This window comes from Corylus avellana, chromosome 6, assembly GCF_965113065.1.
Source record: "Corylus avellana chromosome 6, dhCorAvel1.hap1.2, whole genome shotgun sequence".
Classification (NCBI taxonomy): Eukaryota; Viridiplantae; Streptophyta; class Magnoliopsida; order Fagales; family Betulaceae; genus Corylus; species Corylus avellana.
The window spans coordinates 9,448,776-9,468,171 of NC_142495.1; the positions used below are offsets into that span (position 1 = coordinate 9,448,776).

Sequence of the window (19,396 nt, forward strand, 5' to 3'; positions counted from 1 at the left end):
AATAAATACAGACAAAGGGGGAGACTAAAGAGGCATAGCTTTTTAGGTAAAAATCAACTATTTTCACAAGCTACTAATTCTTCAACTCAATAAATATTGTACATACAACAGGCTCTATCTAATGTGTTTCTGTGAGGAATAGGGCCAAAAAGAAAAGGAAAAAAAAAAACAAAGAATGATGAAACTATGAAAGGCCACAAACCCTAAGAAAAATTTTCAGAAAATGAAAAATTAGGGACGTGTCACGAGGCAACCAAGTTGGTGTGCTTCTTCTGCAGCCTCCCTCTCAAGTGTCTGATTTTTGCCTCCACCCTTGCTGTGAACCCAATCTTGGTATCCTGTCTTGCCTTGGACCGCTCTCTAGTCCACATGTGTTGGTCTTCGATGTCTTTCTTGTAGTACTTGATTTCTTGGATGACATGATGATCCATTGGGTTAAAACATTTTTGGAAAGATATGTGGGCAAAGTAAGGAAGATTGCAACAAATTGTTACTAAAAGGGTGGATGCCCAATATATAGGAGCAGGACCAAGAACTTCAACCAGAAGTTGGTAGGCGTTCCCAGAAAGAAGTGGCGAAGTCATTCCGTAGAGTAAGAGAAACAGGTACCAGGTGACGATGCTGCCCCAGACAAAGAGATGTTGGATCCATGTGAAGTGGCTCATTGTGAGTGCAATCTGGCAGTTGACAGCCCAGATGATGCAAGTGAACATGGTTGTACCCACAGTTGCCATATCAGCTGTCTGGCCTCCGGCTCGGAATGCATGATGGTAGAAGATGATAATGTTGAGGAAGAAGATAACGAGGGAGGAATAGATGCCGTTGCCCATCCACCCCAGTATCCTGTACCAGTCGAAGAACAGGTTTCTAGGCCCTTGCTGATATAGCGCCGGGAACTGAATGGATGTGTAAGTATTGTATTATGCAGGGTAACAGGAACATGGATGAAATACTACCTACTGTAGGCTTTATTAACAGAACTAACCTGAAGGCAGACCTCAGAAGAGACGTCTTGTTCGAAAACCCCAAGCGAAATGACAGGTAATGAGGTAAGTATAACATTAAACAACAGCATGTACCAATCATCATAAATTGACTGCCCAGAAAAGGCCGCAAATGCCTCAAAGTAGAAGAGGGTAAGACCAAAGGCTATATTTTTGTAGAAGAAATAGCAAACCTGAATGCAAAAGACAACAGGTTACAAAAGAAGGATGAATTAGAGATGAAACAAGCACATGCGCATACAGATAGATGCATCTACTTTACATTGTGACGTGCGTGTGAGAGGCATGCGTAGTTGCAAACAAATTATATAAATGATAACCAAACATCAAGATGGGCATTGACTGACTCTTACCATCTGAGCAATTCTCTTGTAGCACCAATGTCCATGGACTACCAGAAGTCTCTCCAAAAACCGAAACTGGGCAATGGAGAAGTCGCTAGCCATTACAGCCTGCAAAAAAGTAGCTCATTATGAATGTCACTGTAATAAGCAGGATACATGCTTCTAAAGGAAAAATCCCATGCATCAAATATCAGCAACAGGAGCAATTTAGAATTGGACTTTTCAGTGTTAATGTGGTCACCAGCATCTGTGAAGATGAATTGGGATAGAACCTGCCTGCCAATAACTTTGTGTCTCCACATGAAGGATCATGCATAAATTAATAAAGTCCATAATTGTCAACTGACCAGCTTGTAGTTGAAGTGAAACTAAAATAAAATATTATCTTGAACAGACCCCCACCCCAACCTCCCAAGAGAGAGAATCAAAATACAAATGGATAGTACTAGTTATAGTAATCACATGACAAATTATACATTTCTCCAGAAAATTCTAGGGGAGTAAATTTTTTTCATCCAATCAGGGAAAGAAAAGAAAGATTTAGAGAGAAATTGGTCCCCCGAGTTCTTTTAAACTATTCTTTACTAACAAAATAAAAGGTACCGCATGGGGGAAGGGGCTCAATGTTCCTGTCTACAGTCCAACTTGAGACAAAATGTAACAAACAAGAATGACGCCCCTCAGGTAATCTAAACCAAGTTTTGGGAATCACAAACAATAAAGCTATATATATATATATTGATAAATAATAGAAATATCATTAAAAGCAAAAGGCACCCCCAAATACACAAACAATAAAGCTATATGTAATGTGTATTTGGGTAAACTATTGAGACAGCTGATAAGCGTATGAATTATTGAACTGAAAAAAAGAATGTACAAACTCATAGAGAGAGTCATTGTACAGAAAGGGCCAGTTAGACTTGTTACCAACCTGCATACCTTCAACCCCACTAATGCCAACACCAATGTCAGCTTCTTGGATCATTCCCACATCATTTGCACCATCACCTATCGCTAGGGTGGTTTTCCCAGTTCCTTCTTTTACTAACCTTGTTACCTGGTGTCAAAATTGAACAAATGAAAACAGAACCCAATGAAAGAGCAGAAACAAAATGCCATATTCATCAGAATATCAATGAATTGATGATTGAAAAGCAATATGGAAGATATTTGAGGACAGTTGGATATTGACAGAATAGAAAAGAGGATCCTACCATTGCCTTTTGCTTGGGAGAGACACGACAGCATATGACAGATGCACAATCAACTGCTAAACCCAAAAATTGATGCTTCATTTCATCCTTTAAAATATAGGTCAAAGTTTTCCCATCAATAATTAATGCGAATGCAGCATGTGGATCCTTCTCCAGCTTTATCATTTGAGAGGCATTGGTGAGTTGATTCAAAATGTGCTCTTTTACACCCTGATCAGTGACAAAAACCAATGTCTAACATCCAATGAAGAAAATTTCCTGTAATCATTTTCAAAGAAATATACCTCTTTGCCATCTTTGACTAATGTGTCTGAACCCACTGTTGTTATACAGATCTGCTTCATGCCCTGTCGGAGCAAACTACAAGCAAATCTGCATTATGCAAAAAAACTTTCATTACAATTTTTCTATGGAACATCTGTCAGTAAGAAGTCTTGTTTCTGTAAGCTCCTTAAAAGAAGAGCTATGCATTAAGGATATCACTTTAATTGATCAGAAAGAGACAGACCCTATGTTGATTGCCGTTTCCATCTTATCGCCTGTCAAGACCCAGATCTTGAGACCAGCTTGTGCAAGTTTATCAATGCACTGGGGTACCTAAAATGGAGAAAATTGGAATTAATTAAAGCAAAACAAAAGAGCACTATAATAATATAATTATGGATATAAAAGATGGTTATCTCTACCCCTTTTTGCAATTTGTCCTCCACAGCAGTAGCACCAACAAGTATCAACTCTTTTTCCATCATATCTGATACCCGCTCAAGCATTGCCTCTCTATCACCCCCAATAGATGTTTTGGCTCTCTGAAACTCATCGTTCCAAGTGGCATACTCAGACTCATCAAGTTTTCTATAAGCAAGTGCCAATGTACGCAACCCAGCTTCTCCATATTCATTTAAATGCCTGGTAGTAGCTTCCTCGTATATTCTTCCATTCCTTGAAAGCCGCTCAAAAATGATGCTGCGTAGTACACAGAAAAAATGCATAGGTGTTAGAGAGTCAAAAAACAATCTGCTTTGTTCTCCCACTCAATTAAAGAGCTCAAAGAGGTTTAGATAAAAGAGTCGAAGAGGGCAAGAAATATTAATGCTCAATTTTCAGGATTCTGAGGTTCTAGTTGCTTAAAAGCGTCAAAAGGTAGAGATTATAGAAGATAGTTTGGTTTAGCCTCAATAATGTTTTTTTTGTTTTTTGAAAAAGAAGAAGAAAAAAAGAAATCAACAACCTCTCAGCGCCATATTGAAGCTGATTGATGTTACATGGGTCATTTATACCATCTATTTGGCTGTCAGAAGGTCTGAAGGAATGTCAAGATTAGAAGGATATTCGTGAGCATTACCTGTCAGCACCTTTGCATAGAAGAAAAATATTTCCCTCCTCATCCTTCACAATTACAGACATTCGCTTTCTTTTGCTGGTGAACTCCAGTAGATTCAGAATTCTGTACTCCCTGTAAAGATTAAAAGACACTAAGACAACAAAAATGTGAGGAAGTTTAACAAGAGGCCTATATTCTCAGTCCTATTCTTACCTTTCAACTGGTTGTCCTGGATTGGGATATCTTTCACGGATGAACACACTTGATTGAGTTCTTTTACAAAACTCAAAACCAAATTCTCTTGCTGCAAGAAGAAAAGCCCCTTCATCAGGTGACTCTGCTTCATATGTATAACTCCCCGTGTCTTCAATCGGCTCAGGAATCGCACTCTGACAAATTGCTAGTATCCGGAAGAACATTTTATGGACATCAAAATTTGGTTCTTTCAACCAATTTCCATTCATGAGGCGGCAGTCCTCAAAGCTAAACCCTTTTATGGTAGGTTTCTGATCATTTTTATCATTAGAAGTAATAACAGTCTCCAATTCAATTTCCGAACCTTTTCTGACATTCTTCGTCGAACCATGTCGACTATCTGCACGCATGGGAAAATTGGAAAGATCTGCTTCCTCCTCCTCAATAGCCATCTGTTTTGCAGCAGCAACTTCAACTTCACTAGAACGCATACCATATGCAATTCCAGCAATGCAGCACTTAAGAAAATCCATCTGATTGCAGGTCAAAGTGCCAGTTTTATCAGAGAGGATTGTGTCTACCTGGCCCAACTCCTCATTCAAATTCGATGTCCGCGCTTGAGCAGGATTCCCAGTTTCTTCATCATACATATGTATGTCTTGGTTCATGAAGGTTGCTTGCAAAACCTTGACAACCTCTATTGAAACATAAAGCGAGATCGGTATTAAATATCCATAAAGGATGAGAGCAGTGATCAGATGATAAAACCCAGACAAGCTAGGCTTATTGGGATTAAATAAACTATCAGTATTCTGAGGTTGTAAATACAACCATTTCGGCACTTCATACTTGGTCTTGACAGCAAAGCCTACGGAGCTTATCAATGAGATCAGTACAAGGAGAGTGAAGAGGATGTATATAACATAGTCCATTTTTTTTTCAATGGTGCTCCTTTTCGAAGGAGACTTTGTTGCATTCTGCATGACTTTGCTATCATGACCAGTGAAGACCACAACACCATACACATAACCTGTATTCCTGAGCTTTGAATCTCTAAGGAGAATCTGACCAGGATCAAGAGGAAAAACCTGACGATCATATTCCAAATTACCCACAAAGGTGTAAAGACTGGGGTTTGGGTCTTCACATTTAATTGTCCCTGTGAAATCCTTGAAGGATTCATCATCATCCAAAGGCAAGGTTGCCTCCAAAGACCTCTTTATTTTTAAATTTGTCTCACCATCTAAATTCATAGTCTCCACATAGCAGATCCCATCATCATAAGTTGACGACAAGAGAAGCAAATCTGCAGGAAAAAATTGATCCTTTTCCACTTTCACCACATCTCCCACTCGAATCTTATGCCACGGCCTAAAACCAAAAACACCATCCCCTTTATGAACACTGACTTTCCGGAGATTAATCTTCATATCTTGAACGAACCTACGTGAATCTTCCAGGGCTTCCTTTGCCATACTGAGCCCAACAACAAATGCCAGGGGAGCAATCATGCTTACAGCACTGAATGGTGAAATTGCTGTGAGCGAAAGTGCCGCAGCCAAAAGAAAGTACACATTAGCAACCCTTCGGAATTGCTCAAAGATTGCCTTGGGTAAGAATGTAACAACATTATACTTCGTGGTTGAAGTAAAATTCGAGCAGTACTTCAGAGGCTTCTTCTGGTGGAGTTGAGGTTCGTTGCAGTGTACAATTCGTGAGCCTTGAACTGAATTCAGCCCCTCAGCCTCCATGGTACTTGGCCGGAGGCATGAAAATGAGTAAAGATTGCTCCGGTGGAGCTTCTCCCTTATCCTTCCCCTTGTCATGTCTCCAATTTCAGCTCAAAACAGTTATAATTGACCCATACCTTTAAAAGAAAACCCGAATTTCCTCTGCAATGAAGCTAAGGATTTGTCCCCTACGGTCCAATTTCTTCTTCTAAGGCCTAATTATACAGACCCAGATGAAAATTAATTCAGGAGCTCGTAAGTTTGACAATATGCAGCACACAATATCATTAGAATAACACAAAGAAACAAACTTCACGCATTAAAAAGCACCACATTCCATAAAGCGGCCTCCTATTCATATTTGCACAAATGCTTTGCATATCCAGATATCCAAGCTACGAGAATATGTTACAATCAAGGAACAGAAAAGATTCATAGACAAATTCGACCACAAATTCACAACTATAGCCATAAAGATTGCAGAATGATACTTGTTCCCACTCTTTATATTCAAAATTTTAATACATGATAGGAAGAAGTCGCCTAAAAATCCCAAAATTCAGAAAACCGTGAATTAAAAACAATGAAAATCTGACAATGCCCAGCTAAATAATCATAGAACAGCCATTAATACAAGTCAGATTCGTCGTATACAAGCTGTAGATTCACAGAAGAATCCAAAAAAAAAACATCCCAATTTTTTTTTGAAGCAAAAAGAAACCCACAAAATATAAAAGAATATCTATATATAAATATTACAAGAGAACAAGAAAAGGTACCTGGAAACTCAAGCCTCACTAATCTTCAAGACAAATTAGCAAGAACCCATTAACCCAAATGGAAAGAAAGAAAGAATGAGCTTCTTTAGTTGCAGATCAAAGAGGGAGACAAAGTCTAGAGAGAGAGTCTTTCAGAGAGAGAGAGAGAAAGAGAAAGAGAGAGAGATGACAGGGTTTTAGGCCCTCTCTTCGTCCAAACAAACACAATGCCAGGAATTTCCGGGCCCTCCTTTCCTATATTTATATTTTTTTACCGTTCTCTCCAATTTTTATTCTTTTTGTTTTTAATTTTCTTTTTTTACAAAATTTTATATACTTCAATTTTTTTAAAAATAATTTTAATTTTAATTTGTGTAATTGAATTTTTTGTGATTGATTCTTTCTTGCATGCCCAGGATGACCTGGCACAGAGAATTAAAAAGGGCAGCCGATTGGAGAACCAGTCCTTTTAAACCTGCCGAGTTGCCAGCGTGTGGGTCCGACGTAGTCCCACGTGGCAGACCCTTGACTGATGGGTTCTCTGTAATCATCATCGTGGTCAGAGAACATATATAGAGCCTAAGAGGACTGCTGATTTTTAGTAAAAAACAAATAAACAAATTTTTGTTAGACCCGTTGGTTGTGAAAATGGGCCCCACATTGTTTTATCTTCCCAACCATTACTGTCCCTGTGGTCTGTGACAATATATTTAGGTCGTACTTGGGGACTTTAGATTCTCTCTCTCTATGTGCCTATGAAAGAGAAAGAGGAAACTTGACCGAAGATTCTTTAATTTTTATCCGTTTTGAAATATTTTTTAAATTTTAAAATCTCTTGAATTAGTCTTATAAACTTTCAATTGCTTTTAATTTAGACCCCTCCATCAATTTTAACCGTTAAAAATACAAAAAAAAAAATTAAAATATCTCAGATTTTTATTTTTTTAAAAATAAAAAAACGTTTTGGGAGTTGGAATTTTACGAAAAAGTCAGGGATATAAACATCATGTAACATTTAAAATTTGATTGATGGGTTCAAATTGAGAGAAATTGAAAGTCCAGACGACTAAATTGAGAGATTTTGAAGTTTAAAGAGTATTTCAAAATAGATGAAAGTTCGGAGGTCTTCAATAAAGTTTCCCCGAAAAGAAAAGAGAAATTACAAGATTACCAATTATTCGCCCATCCATGTATGGAATTTTTGTTTTCATCCTTGAATTCTATTTTGAGCAAGTGAATTCTATAAAAAGTTTAAAAACTCTCTCGTTGTTTGAATTGCTGGCAATTCGTGTAGTCAAATTATTGAAAATCTTTGTCCGCGTATAGACCAGATATTAATGGTTGTGTTTGCTAACATATTTATTTTGACAGTGCGTTTTCCTTTTTTATTTTAAAAAATATTTTGACGTAAATATAAAAGTAAATTTTCTTTTTGTATTCGGATTATTTGTTAATATTTTTTGCTTTGAAAAGGAAAACCAAAAATCAAAATGGATAGAAAAAAATACAAGTGAGAATCATATGTTACATTAATTCTAATAAAAATGAATACAAAAACAGCATATATCTAAGGACAGGTCAAACCTACATAAATAAATAAGCGCATATATATATATATATATAGTACTTCTATAGGTGCGTATACAAAAGTTTCGTATCTATAAAATCATCTTAAAATATAATTTTCTTTTATAAGTAATCGCGATTCCAAAACCTTTGTAAGGACCAATGTTGACATTATTCATGATGAGACTAAGTTGATTAGCTAAATCTTTACAGTGTACCTTCTAATTAAACTAATCGTTTGCATTATAACATTAAAAAAAAAACAAACAAAAAAACTGCCTTCTCCCATCTTATGTGAATCACAGAAGCAAAAGAAAACAAAATATATAATAATAATAATAATAATAATAATAATAATAATAAACCCTTGATTAAGTGAAGAAAACACAATTTGTATTAATGTCGCTGCGAATCCAGTGTGTAATTCGCTGGTAAATTTGAAGCCAGATTCCATATAAATAAAGAAATAAATAAATATAATATTAATCTTCGTAATTCCCGCTAGGATTCGTGGGATCTGAGAGTTTAAGGCAAATGCCGTCCACGGGACCCAAGGTGAGGCCTCCCACTCCCATCCACGTGGATCAGCCACGAGCCAGCCAGCCATTTTAGGGGGACAAAATAAAATAAAATTATCAACATTTGACTCTATTTTCCCCATGTGAACATTAGGTGAACAGTATTTTTATTATTATTATTTTTTTTAAAATAAAATTTGTCCAAAGGTATGTTATTTTGTTAGGTATTAACTAGTTTAATTGATAAAATATTTGTACCGAATGGGATTGGAAAATAATGAGAAATATGAGCAATTTTTTGGGTCAAAGGAATTTTTTTCAATTTAATAAATTGATGCGACTTTAGAGCATATAATTTTTCGCTTTTTTTTAAAAAAAAAAAAAAAAAAATTCTCACATACTCTTAAAATACATATAAGTCTAATTAATTAAATTGAAAGAAAATTTTATTTGAAAAGTATTTATCTCCATACATGAAGCTTATCGATTTAATGATGACCAAAAAATATAGGGAGATGGATGAAGGTAGAGGTGAAAAGGCGGTTAATAACCGTCTATTAACCACAATTGAAAAATCGCTAACCGTTTAAAAGGTTACAGTTTCGCATATATATGCATATGAAACGATGTTAAGGATGTCGTATGTAGTAGGATATTATCGTATTACCATAAAAACGACATCGTTTTGTTAAATTAACTCTTTTCTTCTTCTTTTTTAATCTTTATCCTGTGATTATGTTCCTCAATTTTTTGTTTGTCCTTTATATATTATTTTTATTAAAATTGATTACTTCTCTTTTGCAAATTTTACATTGAATTCAAGAAATTTTACAATTAAAATGTAGGAGTTTTATTTATAATATATTTAATTGTTTTAATGAAGAAAACAAACCAAATTTTCTTTCTCTCTATTTTTTCTTTTATTTATATTCTCTTGATTTCTGTTTATATCCTCAATGTGAGATAATTGAAACGTATGGGTTTAAAAATAATAATAATAATTGAAATTACACTTTATTTCCATGCTTAAATCTATGTCTGAATTTAATTGATAACAAGTTGTAGTTGTTACAATTTATTCGAGCTATCATATATATATATATATATATATATATATATATAAAGTCGAAACCCCTCCCAGAAGTGCCTTAAAATTGTGACATGTGATGTGAATCCATTTTTATTAAAAGCTAAACCAGTTTTTTAAGCCATAATTTTTCAACCAGTTTTTTTTATCATATATATATATATATATATATATATATATATATATGAGAAATGCTAGGTGTTCTTCTAGTATTCTCCGGGTGTTTTTCTAATTGTGATGTACCTTTTAAAATTATCGTTGAATTTGAAATCATCATTATTGACTTTTAATCTATTGATGATTTTAAAAGTTACATCACACTTGAGAGGACACCAAAAAAACACTAGAAGAACACTTAATAAAGTCAACCTTCGGTCAATAATTGGTTTGGTGTAAACAAATTCTTAGAAAACGTCTAACGGGAATCAAAACCTAAAAAAAAAAAAAAAAAAAAAAAACCATCACTCCCTAGATCAAATGATGACCAAAAAAAAGTTGTCCGACCTCATTATAATAATAGCCAACTCCAACTCCAACTCCAGGAGAACATCACACTTTTAATCTACCGGTTTTTTCTTTAAAAAGCCAACCCAAATTTCCGGAGGTAGAAGTAAAAGAAAGTAAAGTGACAAAGAGGGATTCTCTATCACTTCCAATAAAAGGAGGGGGAAAGTTTAAGAATTACATAAAAATAAGTGAAAGGATAATGCATGACTACCCGTCGACCCTGGTTTTGGGTAAAGTGCGCATCCATTTTGTTTAATTAAAGGGATGCTTTGGAAATGCTTTCATTATTATCCCACTTGCCTTACAAGTTACAAGCCTTGCTTTCCAAGTTACTTTTTTATTTTTATTTTGTGATTCATTTTTTTATTTTATTGTATTTAATGCTATACATTATATTATATTATATTATAGACATAAATTTCTTTCAAACCAGTTTTAAAAAATTTTTCTTCAATTTACTTTAATATGTGACTAAAGAGTAGTGATATTTGGCTCACCGACGTGCTTGAACAGTAAGTACGTTAGTGTTAAAATATTATTAAAATAATATTTAAACAGTAAAAATAATAATAATAATAATAATATTTTAACACCGGCGTGCTTACTGTTCAAGCACGCCAGTGGGCCAAATATCACTACTCATGACTAATTGTTATTTGGGAAGACTCAATGAGAACTCTAATCATTTTTATATCATTACTCTAAGACTCAATTTTTGTAGACATATATTTTGATTTTTGTCTTTTTTTTTTTTTTGAAATTTTAATTTTGAACTTAATACAATTTCTTATGTGACTTTATGTTACGTAAATAAAAGTTGGGTCTTAGGTAGGGGTAAGTTGGGTCTCAGGAATAGTAAAAAGCCACTGGGTAGTTACATTATTCTTTATAGCCATTTTTGATAGAGTATGCGCCACTTTATTTTCTTTTATTTGTCGAGAAGGAAATAAAGTGGCGCATACTCTATCGAAAATGGCTATAAAGAATAATGTAACTACCCAGTGGCTTTTTACTATTCTTGATTGTATCACTGATATCGTTAGGATGGAGTATTCCGCTCCATCCTTGTAAGCTTTATATGAATGAGAGAAGATTCCTATTTCAAAAAAAAAAAAAAAAAAAAAGTTGCTCTTACGTGATATTTACTTCTCATTATCAATCTTTTTTATGATATTTTGCCTCTTCTTTGACTTTACTAGAAGAAAAGGCACGCACCGACACGCACGCTACGTAGAAAGAAGCCGAGGAAGTCTCTATCTATTTATCATAAATTTGTGAGACTTTAATTTAATATGTTGGAAATAAATAATATAATATTATTATTTATTTGAAGCACAGGTGGCGTGGCTCATGCACAGAGAGGTGAAGATAACACGCAAAGGTGACAGACACCCGGTTTCCAACTTTGAATAAAACCAAACCAAGTACCATAAATACCATAATAAATTATGTGTGTTTTTTTCTACGAGGAATTTTCATCTTCCAATGGGGTGGCGTGGCATTTTCTGCACGCAAACGTGTGACGGTGTGAGCTGCTGCGGCCCATCATAGTAGAACGAGGACAGTCCGATCGATGGCTTGACTTGGAATCCTCGGGTCCTGTCGCGGTTTCCAGTTCCACACGTACGGTGCGACGTCGTTTTCTGACCTTCCAGAAGTGTGGGATAAATCTGATAATATTTATTTTTGGACCCTTCTGTAAAAGTCGCAGGCGAATCTTAGATGAAATTGATGGCTCAGATTTTAGAATATGAGAATCTCATATTTTAGAAAATATGAGGAGATTTCAATCCTTGGCCCAAGCAAAATATTTTCCCTGAAGGAGGCTCATTATCTCTCATTTTTAGCCTCTAAAAACCTCACCTCACCAATAATTAGAGAAATTTTCTTATTATTTATGATATATTTGGTCTCCTCGACTCTTTTGACAACTGGGTAGCCACCAAAATTGATAAAGAACATAAACTTCTGTGCTCACAACATAGCTTATTGAGCTGTCACCACTAGTTCGTCTTGGAACAAGATCCTCTCAAGCTCAAATGAGTACGAGTATTTTTGTCTTTTCATTTTTTAATTCAACAAAAATATTCCTCCACTATAATTAATTGGATATTCTCAATTTCAAATAAAACAAGTTTTTTCATAGATTTGTATCACTTATTAGATCTCCGCCTTAGCGGCGGTAAAGATTCCCCGTGATAACATTTTTGTAGCCTTTTTTTGATGGGCCATGGATTTTGTTTTTGTTGTTTGTGTTGGTTGACTATCTCATCTATTAAAAAAAAATGTGAATGCATTGGCTCGATTGAGTGGTTGGTTTATAATTAGTGTATTTTTTTTTTTTCAAAAAATAAAAAAGAAAATAGCTCTTGCACATGTACTTGTTTTTTAAATAATAAATACTAAAGAGTGTATGTGTTGTTTGTTGAGGTTGTGAGAAAAGTGTCTTTTTAATCGATCAAAACAAACATAAAATAGGAGAAAACATTAACAAAAGAAACAAACAAACATGGCACAATGAAAATGAATGAAGATAAATAAAGAAATCACGGAAAGGGAAATGAATGGACAAAGCCTCCTTCCTTCCTCATTTGCTTATGACGTGAAAGCAAAACATATGAAATTGCTTTGTTTATTGTTTTTTATTCCTTCTTTTTTCTTTTCTTGGACAAAAAATTCAACTCAAAACTTTTCTTCAACAAGGGTTCAACAAGGAAGGAGGCATTCTCTTGGAATTTTTTTCTCTCCTTTCATTTTAATAGTCTAAACAACGCAGGTGAGGAGGAATAATAGATCTCTTCTTCTCTTTTTTCCACTCCTTCCCTCTTATTTCAAACCGGTTGATACTTGGAAATCAAGCTCCATTTGTTAAAATTTTTACAACACGATGTGGCACAATATTATTGGAAATAAAATAAATTTAACTTTTAAAAAACTCAATCATATTGTGCCACATCATGTTGTAAAACTTTTTTTTGTAAAATTTGTTTGTAAGCCTAACATTTTTCTTTAGAAAAAAAAACATTTAAAAAAAAAAAAAAAAAACCCGAATACGTTAACAAAAAGTCAAAAACTAAGAGAGCAGCCTGTTTCCATGTTTTATTGATATCTTCCTTCCCAAGATTTGTGTCCGTATTTTTGCTTTAGTTGGGTTCTTCTTGGCTTTTTTTTTGCTTTATAGATCCAGAAATGGACTTTTTTAAAGTAAGTGGCCCATAGCCCTATTGATTTCAGAATTCAAACCTACATGGTTTTGAGGAAACAAACCATTATTATTTTAGAATTCAAACCAACAAGGTATGGACGCTTCTTAGTTCTTAGTGATGGTGATATTCATTCAGTTCATGAATTGGCGGAATTTGAGTTCGAATAATGATACTCTTCACGCGCTAGATTTTTATATTAGCTTTACATCGGCTGATATTCATTCAGTTATTGATTTGGTGGGATTTGAGTTTTGAGTAATGCTACTCTTTAAACTAGATTTTCATAATAGTTTCACACCCGTAAATGTGAATCTGGTTTATGAGTTTTGCTATCAGTTGTTAAAGAAAAATGTTATTTAGTAAATTACAGTACGACTGTGATACAAGTAAGATGACATGATGATGAGAATCAACCTTTGATTTTTCTTTTTTACAAGTCCTTATTGATCTAAAGGCTAATTTTAATCACCTAGTTATCTCAGTTATATAACATAACAATTTACTAAATAACAATATACTCTTTCTTAAATAGTAAGACAAATAAGAGTAATTTGCAACCCCAAGCATCCCAAATCTATTAAACTTTAATTCTAATTACACTAGGACTGTTATCAATCATCATCAACTAATTGGAATCCATCCATCATCTTTTTACAACATTCTATTTTATAAAAAAAAAAAAATTATAAAAAATCATACCTTCTATTGCCTTCTTAATTAATATATATCATTTTTCGCTATTTTTACATAATATTATTTTAAGCATTCCTCTACCTCTTTTTATTCCATCAAACCTTCTTCTGGAGATTGCTCTTAAATTAATCATTATTTATTACATCGTGCCACACCACACAGGCAAATAACAAAATACATAACATAACTAGTTATTTAAGATATAAAGAAAAGATTGACTAGAGGAAAAACAAAAAAAAAAAAGTCCATAAGAAGCCCAACGCATGATGCTCATCTCCATTAGCTAAACAGAGAAAAAGAAGTGAATTTCTAAGCTGCAGACGAAAAAATGTTAACCAAAATAATCTAACTCATTTTCTCTGCGTCCAGGCATTAATCAACTGAGAAGGGTTCTTGTCAAATGTTCACGTGCTGTAGCCCATGCTTGAGTAATAGTCTGCAATATTAGAAAAGAATGGTAAAAGGGTTTGATTAGAAACATAAAAAATGTGTCAAAATGGAGTTGTTTGCACAAATAAATAACTAGTGTACAATATTAGAAAAGAAAGCCATCTTCTTGTAGTTGTTTGTACAAATAATTAAAAGTCTGCTAAAATGGAGTTATTTTCAGTTGGTTGTTATCGCTTAGGTATCTCCTATATTTGGATGGGTTAAAGATCAACTACTCTATTTACTAGTGGGGAAAGAGGCCGGAAAGCCAACAGAAAGAAAGATAGATAGCTGCATTACTTGCTCAGACAATGGTGCGTCAGCATCCATGCTATGAGTAGCCACTTTTCCTGCAATAATGCTGGCATCTGTTTCAAGTATAATCCTGCCAAAGAAAGAAACTTGCCTTAATAAATATCTTCCTTTACCATCACAATATTACAATATTGTGGTAAATAGTGTAATGAACCAAACAACAAACTGAGCAAACAAATGGTGGTGTGTGTTGTGGATTCCACTGAATATTTGGATATCAAGACAATAATTAACGTAGTATGGTGAATAAAGTTTATTTCTCTCTGTTACCCATATCCTTTTGATCTACAGACCAATAATTAACGCAGTATGGTGAATAAAGTGTAATGAACCAAACAACAAACTGAGCAAACAAATGGTGGGGTGTGTTGTGGATTCCACTAAGTATTTGGATATCAAGACAATAATTAACGCAGTATGGTGAATAAAGTCTATTTCTCTCTGTTACCCATATCCTTTTGATCTACAGACCAATCTCACATTCATTATTTTATTTTTGTTAGTACTGATATCAAATTCATTATTGGGAAGTTGGAAGAAAGAAAATGAAGAGATTGATTAAGTGCTTTTATGCTTGAGTAAGTGAAATTGAGAAGCATGTTAGATACCCTCCATCAACAATCTCATCAAGGCATAAAAGAATGAGATCCAAGTTCTCAAGTGCCTCCCTTTTGTCAACATTGCTCCTACAACAAGGAATATGCAAGAGAAGCATAAGTTAATAAATATCTTTATCAAAATCACAAAGAAAAGGCAAAATTTATGATAAAACTACCTCAAGAGAAGGGCAACTGCATCAAAGAATCCTTGAAGAACTGTGGCTAAGATGAGTTCATTTTCTTCTTCACCTCCAGTCACAAAGAAGTGAAGGTCCTGGACAAACTTGTAGATAACAATGTTGTTCTCAAACATAGATATCTCCGCTGCAGATCATAATACAACAGTATATTCAGGTCTCATGATATAACATGCCATGTAACATATTACCAGGCTTTAAGAGGAGAGTTCTAGGGCAAATATATTATTTTGTTTCTGTCTAGTGCCAGCTAAAGGAAACTTTGGTCGAGCAAAATTGATGAAAGACATAGCAGATAATGACTATTGTAAACTAAAGGAATATGTTTGGCCTTTTTAACTTGTATATTCACAAGGATATGCGCTTTAGTGCCTTCAAGCCTGAGGATGCGTAGAATAATTGAGAAATGCAGAGAGGTCATCATTGTTTAACTAATCCTCTTGATAATGATAAAAAGATGGTTATATCATTATTCTCAAAGCTTTGGTGCAAGTAGAATTAAGATATCCAAACCTGTAATATAATTTCAATGCAGCAGTTGTATAAGTACACAAAAAGCATATAGAAACAATGCCCCTGAAAGTTAGAGATGTTTTCCAGTTCAATGGGAAAATTGCTGATCACCAATTTAGCCAAGATTATTTAATAAGAAAGTCATTAGCTTAAACTCTTTTACCTGCAAATGGGTCCTAGAGAACATTCTAAAAGGAACAAAGATAATAGTCATTTTTACGGTTTCAAAAAAATGTTAGATGATTGATTTGCCATGTGGCTGTGCATTATGTAGAGCATAAAACGTGTTAATTGCAAGATGATGTGGTTTAAACTCAACAAAGATGATTTTTGAGGTCTAAGGCAGCTATACAAAATCTTGTAATTAAAGAGTGGACAAAGGTTTTGCATGAAGAAGTATAGCTTGCGGCACTGAACAAATGAACCTGTTCCAGGGCTCAATATACCATTGCAGGCATGAATTTACAAGCAATACATGCTTGTTTTGGTTGTACATTTATGTGAGGCACCATTTTTTTCTGAAATATATAGGAGGAAACTTTCTAATTCGGTTCAAAGACTAAAATTGCATTCTAGTTGAGCATAAGAAAACAATTTCTACCGTGAGAAAATAGCAAAAAATTGGCTGTAAATGCAAAATATAAATGAGAGTGTGTGCTTGCCTACATATATAACTAATCCTTTTTTTTAAAAAAAAAAAAAAAAAAAAAAACCATGAGCAGTTTTGCTATTTAATGTTGAGAGTTTTATTGACAAATAAATTATCAGCCAGGGATATGGCACTACATATCCTTGACAAAATACGCCAACCTTTGAACGACGACAAGAGTAGAAACCATATTCCAATCCAAAAAGTGTTGGTTATATGATATATATTGCATCATACCTTCTACCCGAGCATTGGACTTCAGAGTCTTAGTAAACACAGATTTCTCAAAAGCTAATTTTGAACTATTTGTAGGCCAATCATCTGAGTAATACTTGACTGCAACACGCTTCCCTTCGGAATCTAGAAGAAGAATATTTTTTACAGAAGGGCACAAATCCTGTAAAACACAGAAAAAAACTGGATTAATAGAGTGATAAATCCCTTCACATTGCAGAGGGCATGCTCAAGACATGACAAACAAAATATGCCAAAAAAAAAAAAAAAAAAACTAAATTTTCTCCCTTAAAAAAGAAAAAGCAGAAACAAAACTAGAACCAGCAATCCTTATGCCATATGTCTCATGGATCAATGCAGAATCCATCAGAATAAGAAATCATACCACCAGCTCTTTGTCTAAAATTATCCTTCCTTAATCTATGTCAAAATGTAAGCCTAGGTGATGGCCATAGAGAAACTGTCATCAACCTTGGCCGGCACGCAATTGGGTAAACCAACCTCATTTCTTCTGCAGTTTAATCTCACACAACCAAGAAGTAACCTCACACTTCCCAGCAACTATAGTGGTTCTAGACAGCACACCAAGCAGGCCGCTACACCACTTGCAACAGCATGCAATGCTTGTGCATTTGCCCAGCTAATACACCCAGATGTGATTCCCATCATCCAATTACTAATACTACTACCCAATTGACTGAAATCACACGATCTGACCTAAATCAACCACATTATTTCTAAACGTCCTAACTAGGGTCATGAGGGCCTACACATTAATCAAAATCCCAAAATGGCCAACATTTCTAAGGTCTAACAAGTGTTCTCTTGGGTCAGGTAATATAGCAAACAAATCACATTATAAAATACAAATAAATTTTAGATCCAAACGTATTAACACAAGGACACAGCGAAACAAAGAGGGGCATTTATGCTCACCCCCGGTTTGGATGCCGAGCAAACTAATACTGATTTAGTTTCCAAGCCATCCTCAAACAATCCAAACTAGCTGTGCCAAACAAAATTAAAACCAACATAACCATACAGAAATTGTGACATTTTTTATGGATCTAATCATAGTGAATGAATTAGAGACTCAAAATTTTAATTTGATCTCCCTTTTCTCTTTCATCACATTTTCTCAGCGGCCAAACAAAGATTTACACTCCCAATTGTATCATTCTGTAATTCGAAGTTAAATCTTCAATAAATATTATATGATGCGGAATTATGTTGATTCGTAATCACAAGAGAGAGAGAGAGAGAGAGAGAGACTTACGCGAGCCATTGATGAAGAGGTGAGAATAGAACAAACAGGCTATCAAGGATCCAGCAATCAAAAATCAGAAATGTTTCTGCAATTTCTCTCACAGCTCCGTCTCTCTCTCCACCCTCTGTTTCTCTAAAAATCTCGCCTTCTCTCCCTCTCGTGGAGGTCTTTGGGTCTCTCTCTCCCTCTCAAAGAAAGCAAAGGAGAAAAGAAAAGAAATGAACGAGCTGGAGAAGAAGAAGAAGAAGAGGAGCAACAAGAAGATGGAGATATGTGAGTTGAGTTTTTTTTTTTTTTGATAGTTTTAGTTTTTTAATTATTAATTTCTTAACATTTAATTAATTTAAAAAATATTATTTTTTTATTGCCCAAAACGACCTAAGCATGGTGCACCTAAGCTGGATCCGACTAGGATCTATCAAAACTGGTACTCGGATACATCTAAATCTAAAAGTGTTTTCTCTGGTCGATCTATTTATCTTTTGCACCGTGTAATGACCGTGTTACCCTTTTTAGATTGTAATGTTATATAACCTTTACCTACCAAATTATTCTTAGATAAACCGTTGTTAAAAATATAACACTAGTCCATAGTGATATTATCCATTCCCATATACGGCTCCAACTGATGAAGCCTAAATTTGCGCAACCACTTTTGCACGATGAGTACAAAAGCTCGAAAAAGAAAGTTTTAAAGGCGTGTTGGAGAGTAATTTTAAAAGTTTTTCTTGTGTTTTTTTTAAGTTTCTTTAAGAATGATGTGATTATTAAAATCACAATTTAATTAAAATTTAATAATAATCAATCACAAGTTCAGTGATAATTTTAATAGTCATAATATTTTTAAAAAAAACTTAAAAAAAACGAGGTGAATTAGTGAGAGACACATTCGATACTAAAGTTAGTAGAGACCCAACGAGAGCTATTCCCTCCAAGAAGAGCGGTATTGACTTTTAGTATATTTTCGTGTAAGCTAAGTAAGGAGCTGTAAGATAAAAAATTATTTTCTGACGCCACGTGTCAGTTGGCACTGTAGCTAGAACAGTA

The 19,396-nt window shown here is 34.4% G+C and overlaps 2 protein-coding genes across 2 annotated transcripts; both read right to left on the minus strand.

Annotated features, from left to right (window-relative positions):
- Window positions 1–19: 19 nt before the first annotated feature.
- Window positions 20–6,783, minus strand: LOC132186781 (putative phospholipid-transporting ATPase 4). The gene is made up of 11 exons (XM_059600843.2): window positions 6,591–6,783; window positions 4,100–6,026; window positions 3,908–4,018; window positions 3,252–3,528; window positions 3,074–3,162; window positions 2,850–2,937; window positions 2,566–2,775; window positions 2,283–2,408; window positions 1,358–1,456; window positions 986–1,177; window positions 20–896 (listed from the first exon to the last, which is right to left on the minus strand). Exons 2-11 carry the CDS (start codon window positions 5,905–5,907, stop codon window positions 243–245), a joined length of 3,654 nt encoding a protein of 1,217 aa, XP_059456826.1. The 5' UTR covers window positions 5,908–6,026; window positions 6,591–6,783; the 3' UTR covers window positions 20–242.
- A 7,483-nt stretch (window positions 6,784–14,266) lies between these two features.
- On the minus strand, window positions 14,267–18,632 carry LOC132186992 (coatomer subunit zeta-1-like). Its single transcript, XM_059601131.2, has 6 exons — window positions 18,359–18,632; window positions 17,086–17,245; window positions 15,666–15,813; window positions 15,499–15,576; window positions 14,876–14,960; window positions 14,267–14,582 (listed from the first exon to the last, which is right to left on the minus strand). The coding sequence occupies exons 1-6, from the start codon at window positions 18,365–18,367 to the stop codon at window positions 14,523–14,525; spliced, it is 540 nt and encodes a 179-aa protein (XP_059457114.1). The 5' UTR covers window positions 18,368–18,632; the 3' UTR covers window positions 14,267–14,522.
- Between the last annotated feature and the right edge of the window lie 764 nt (window positions 18,633–19,396).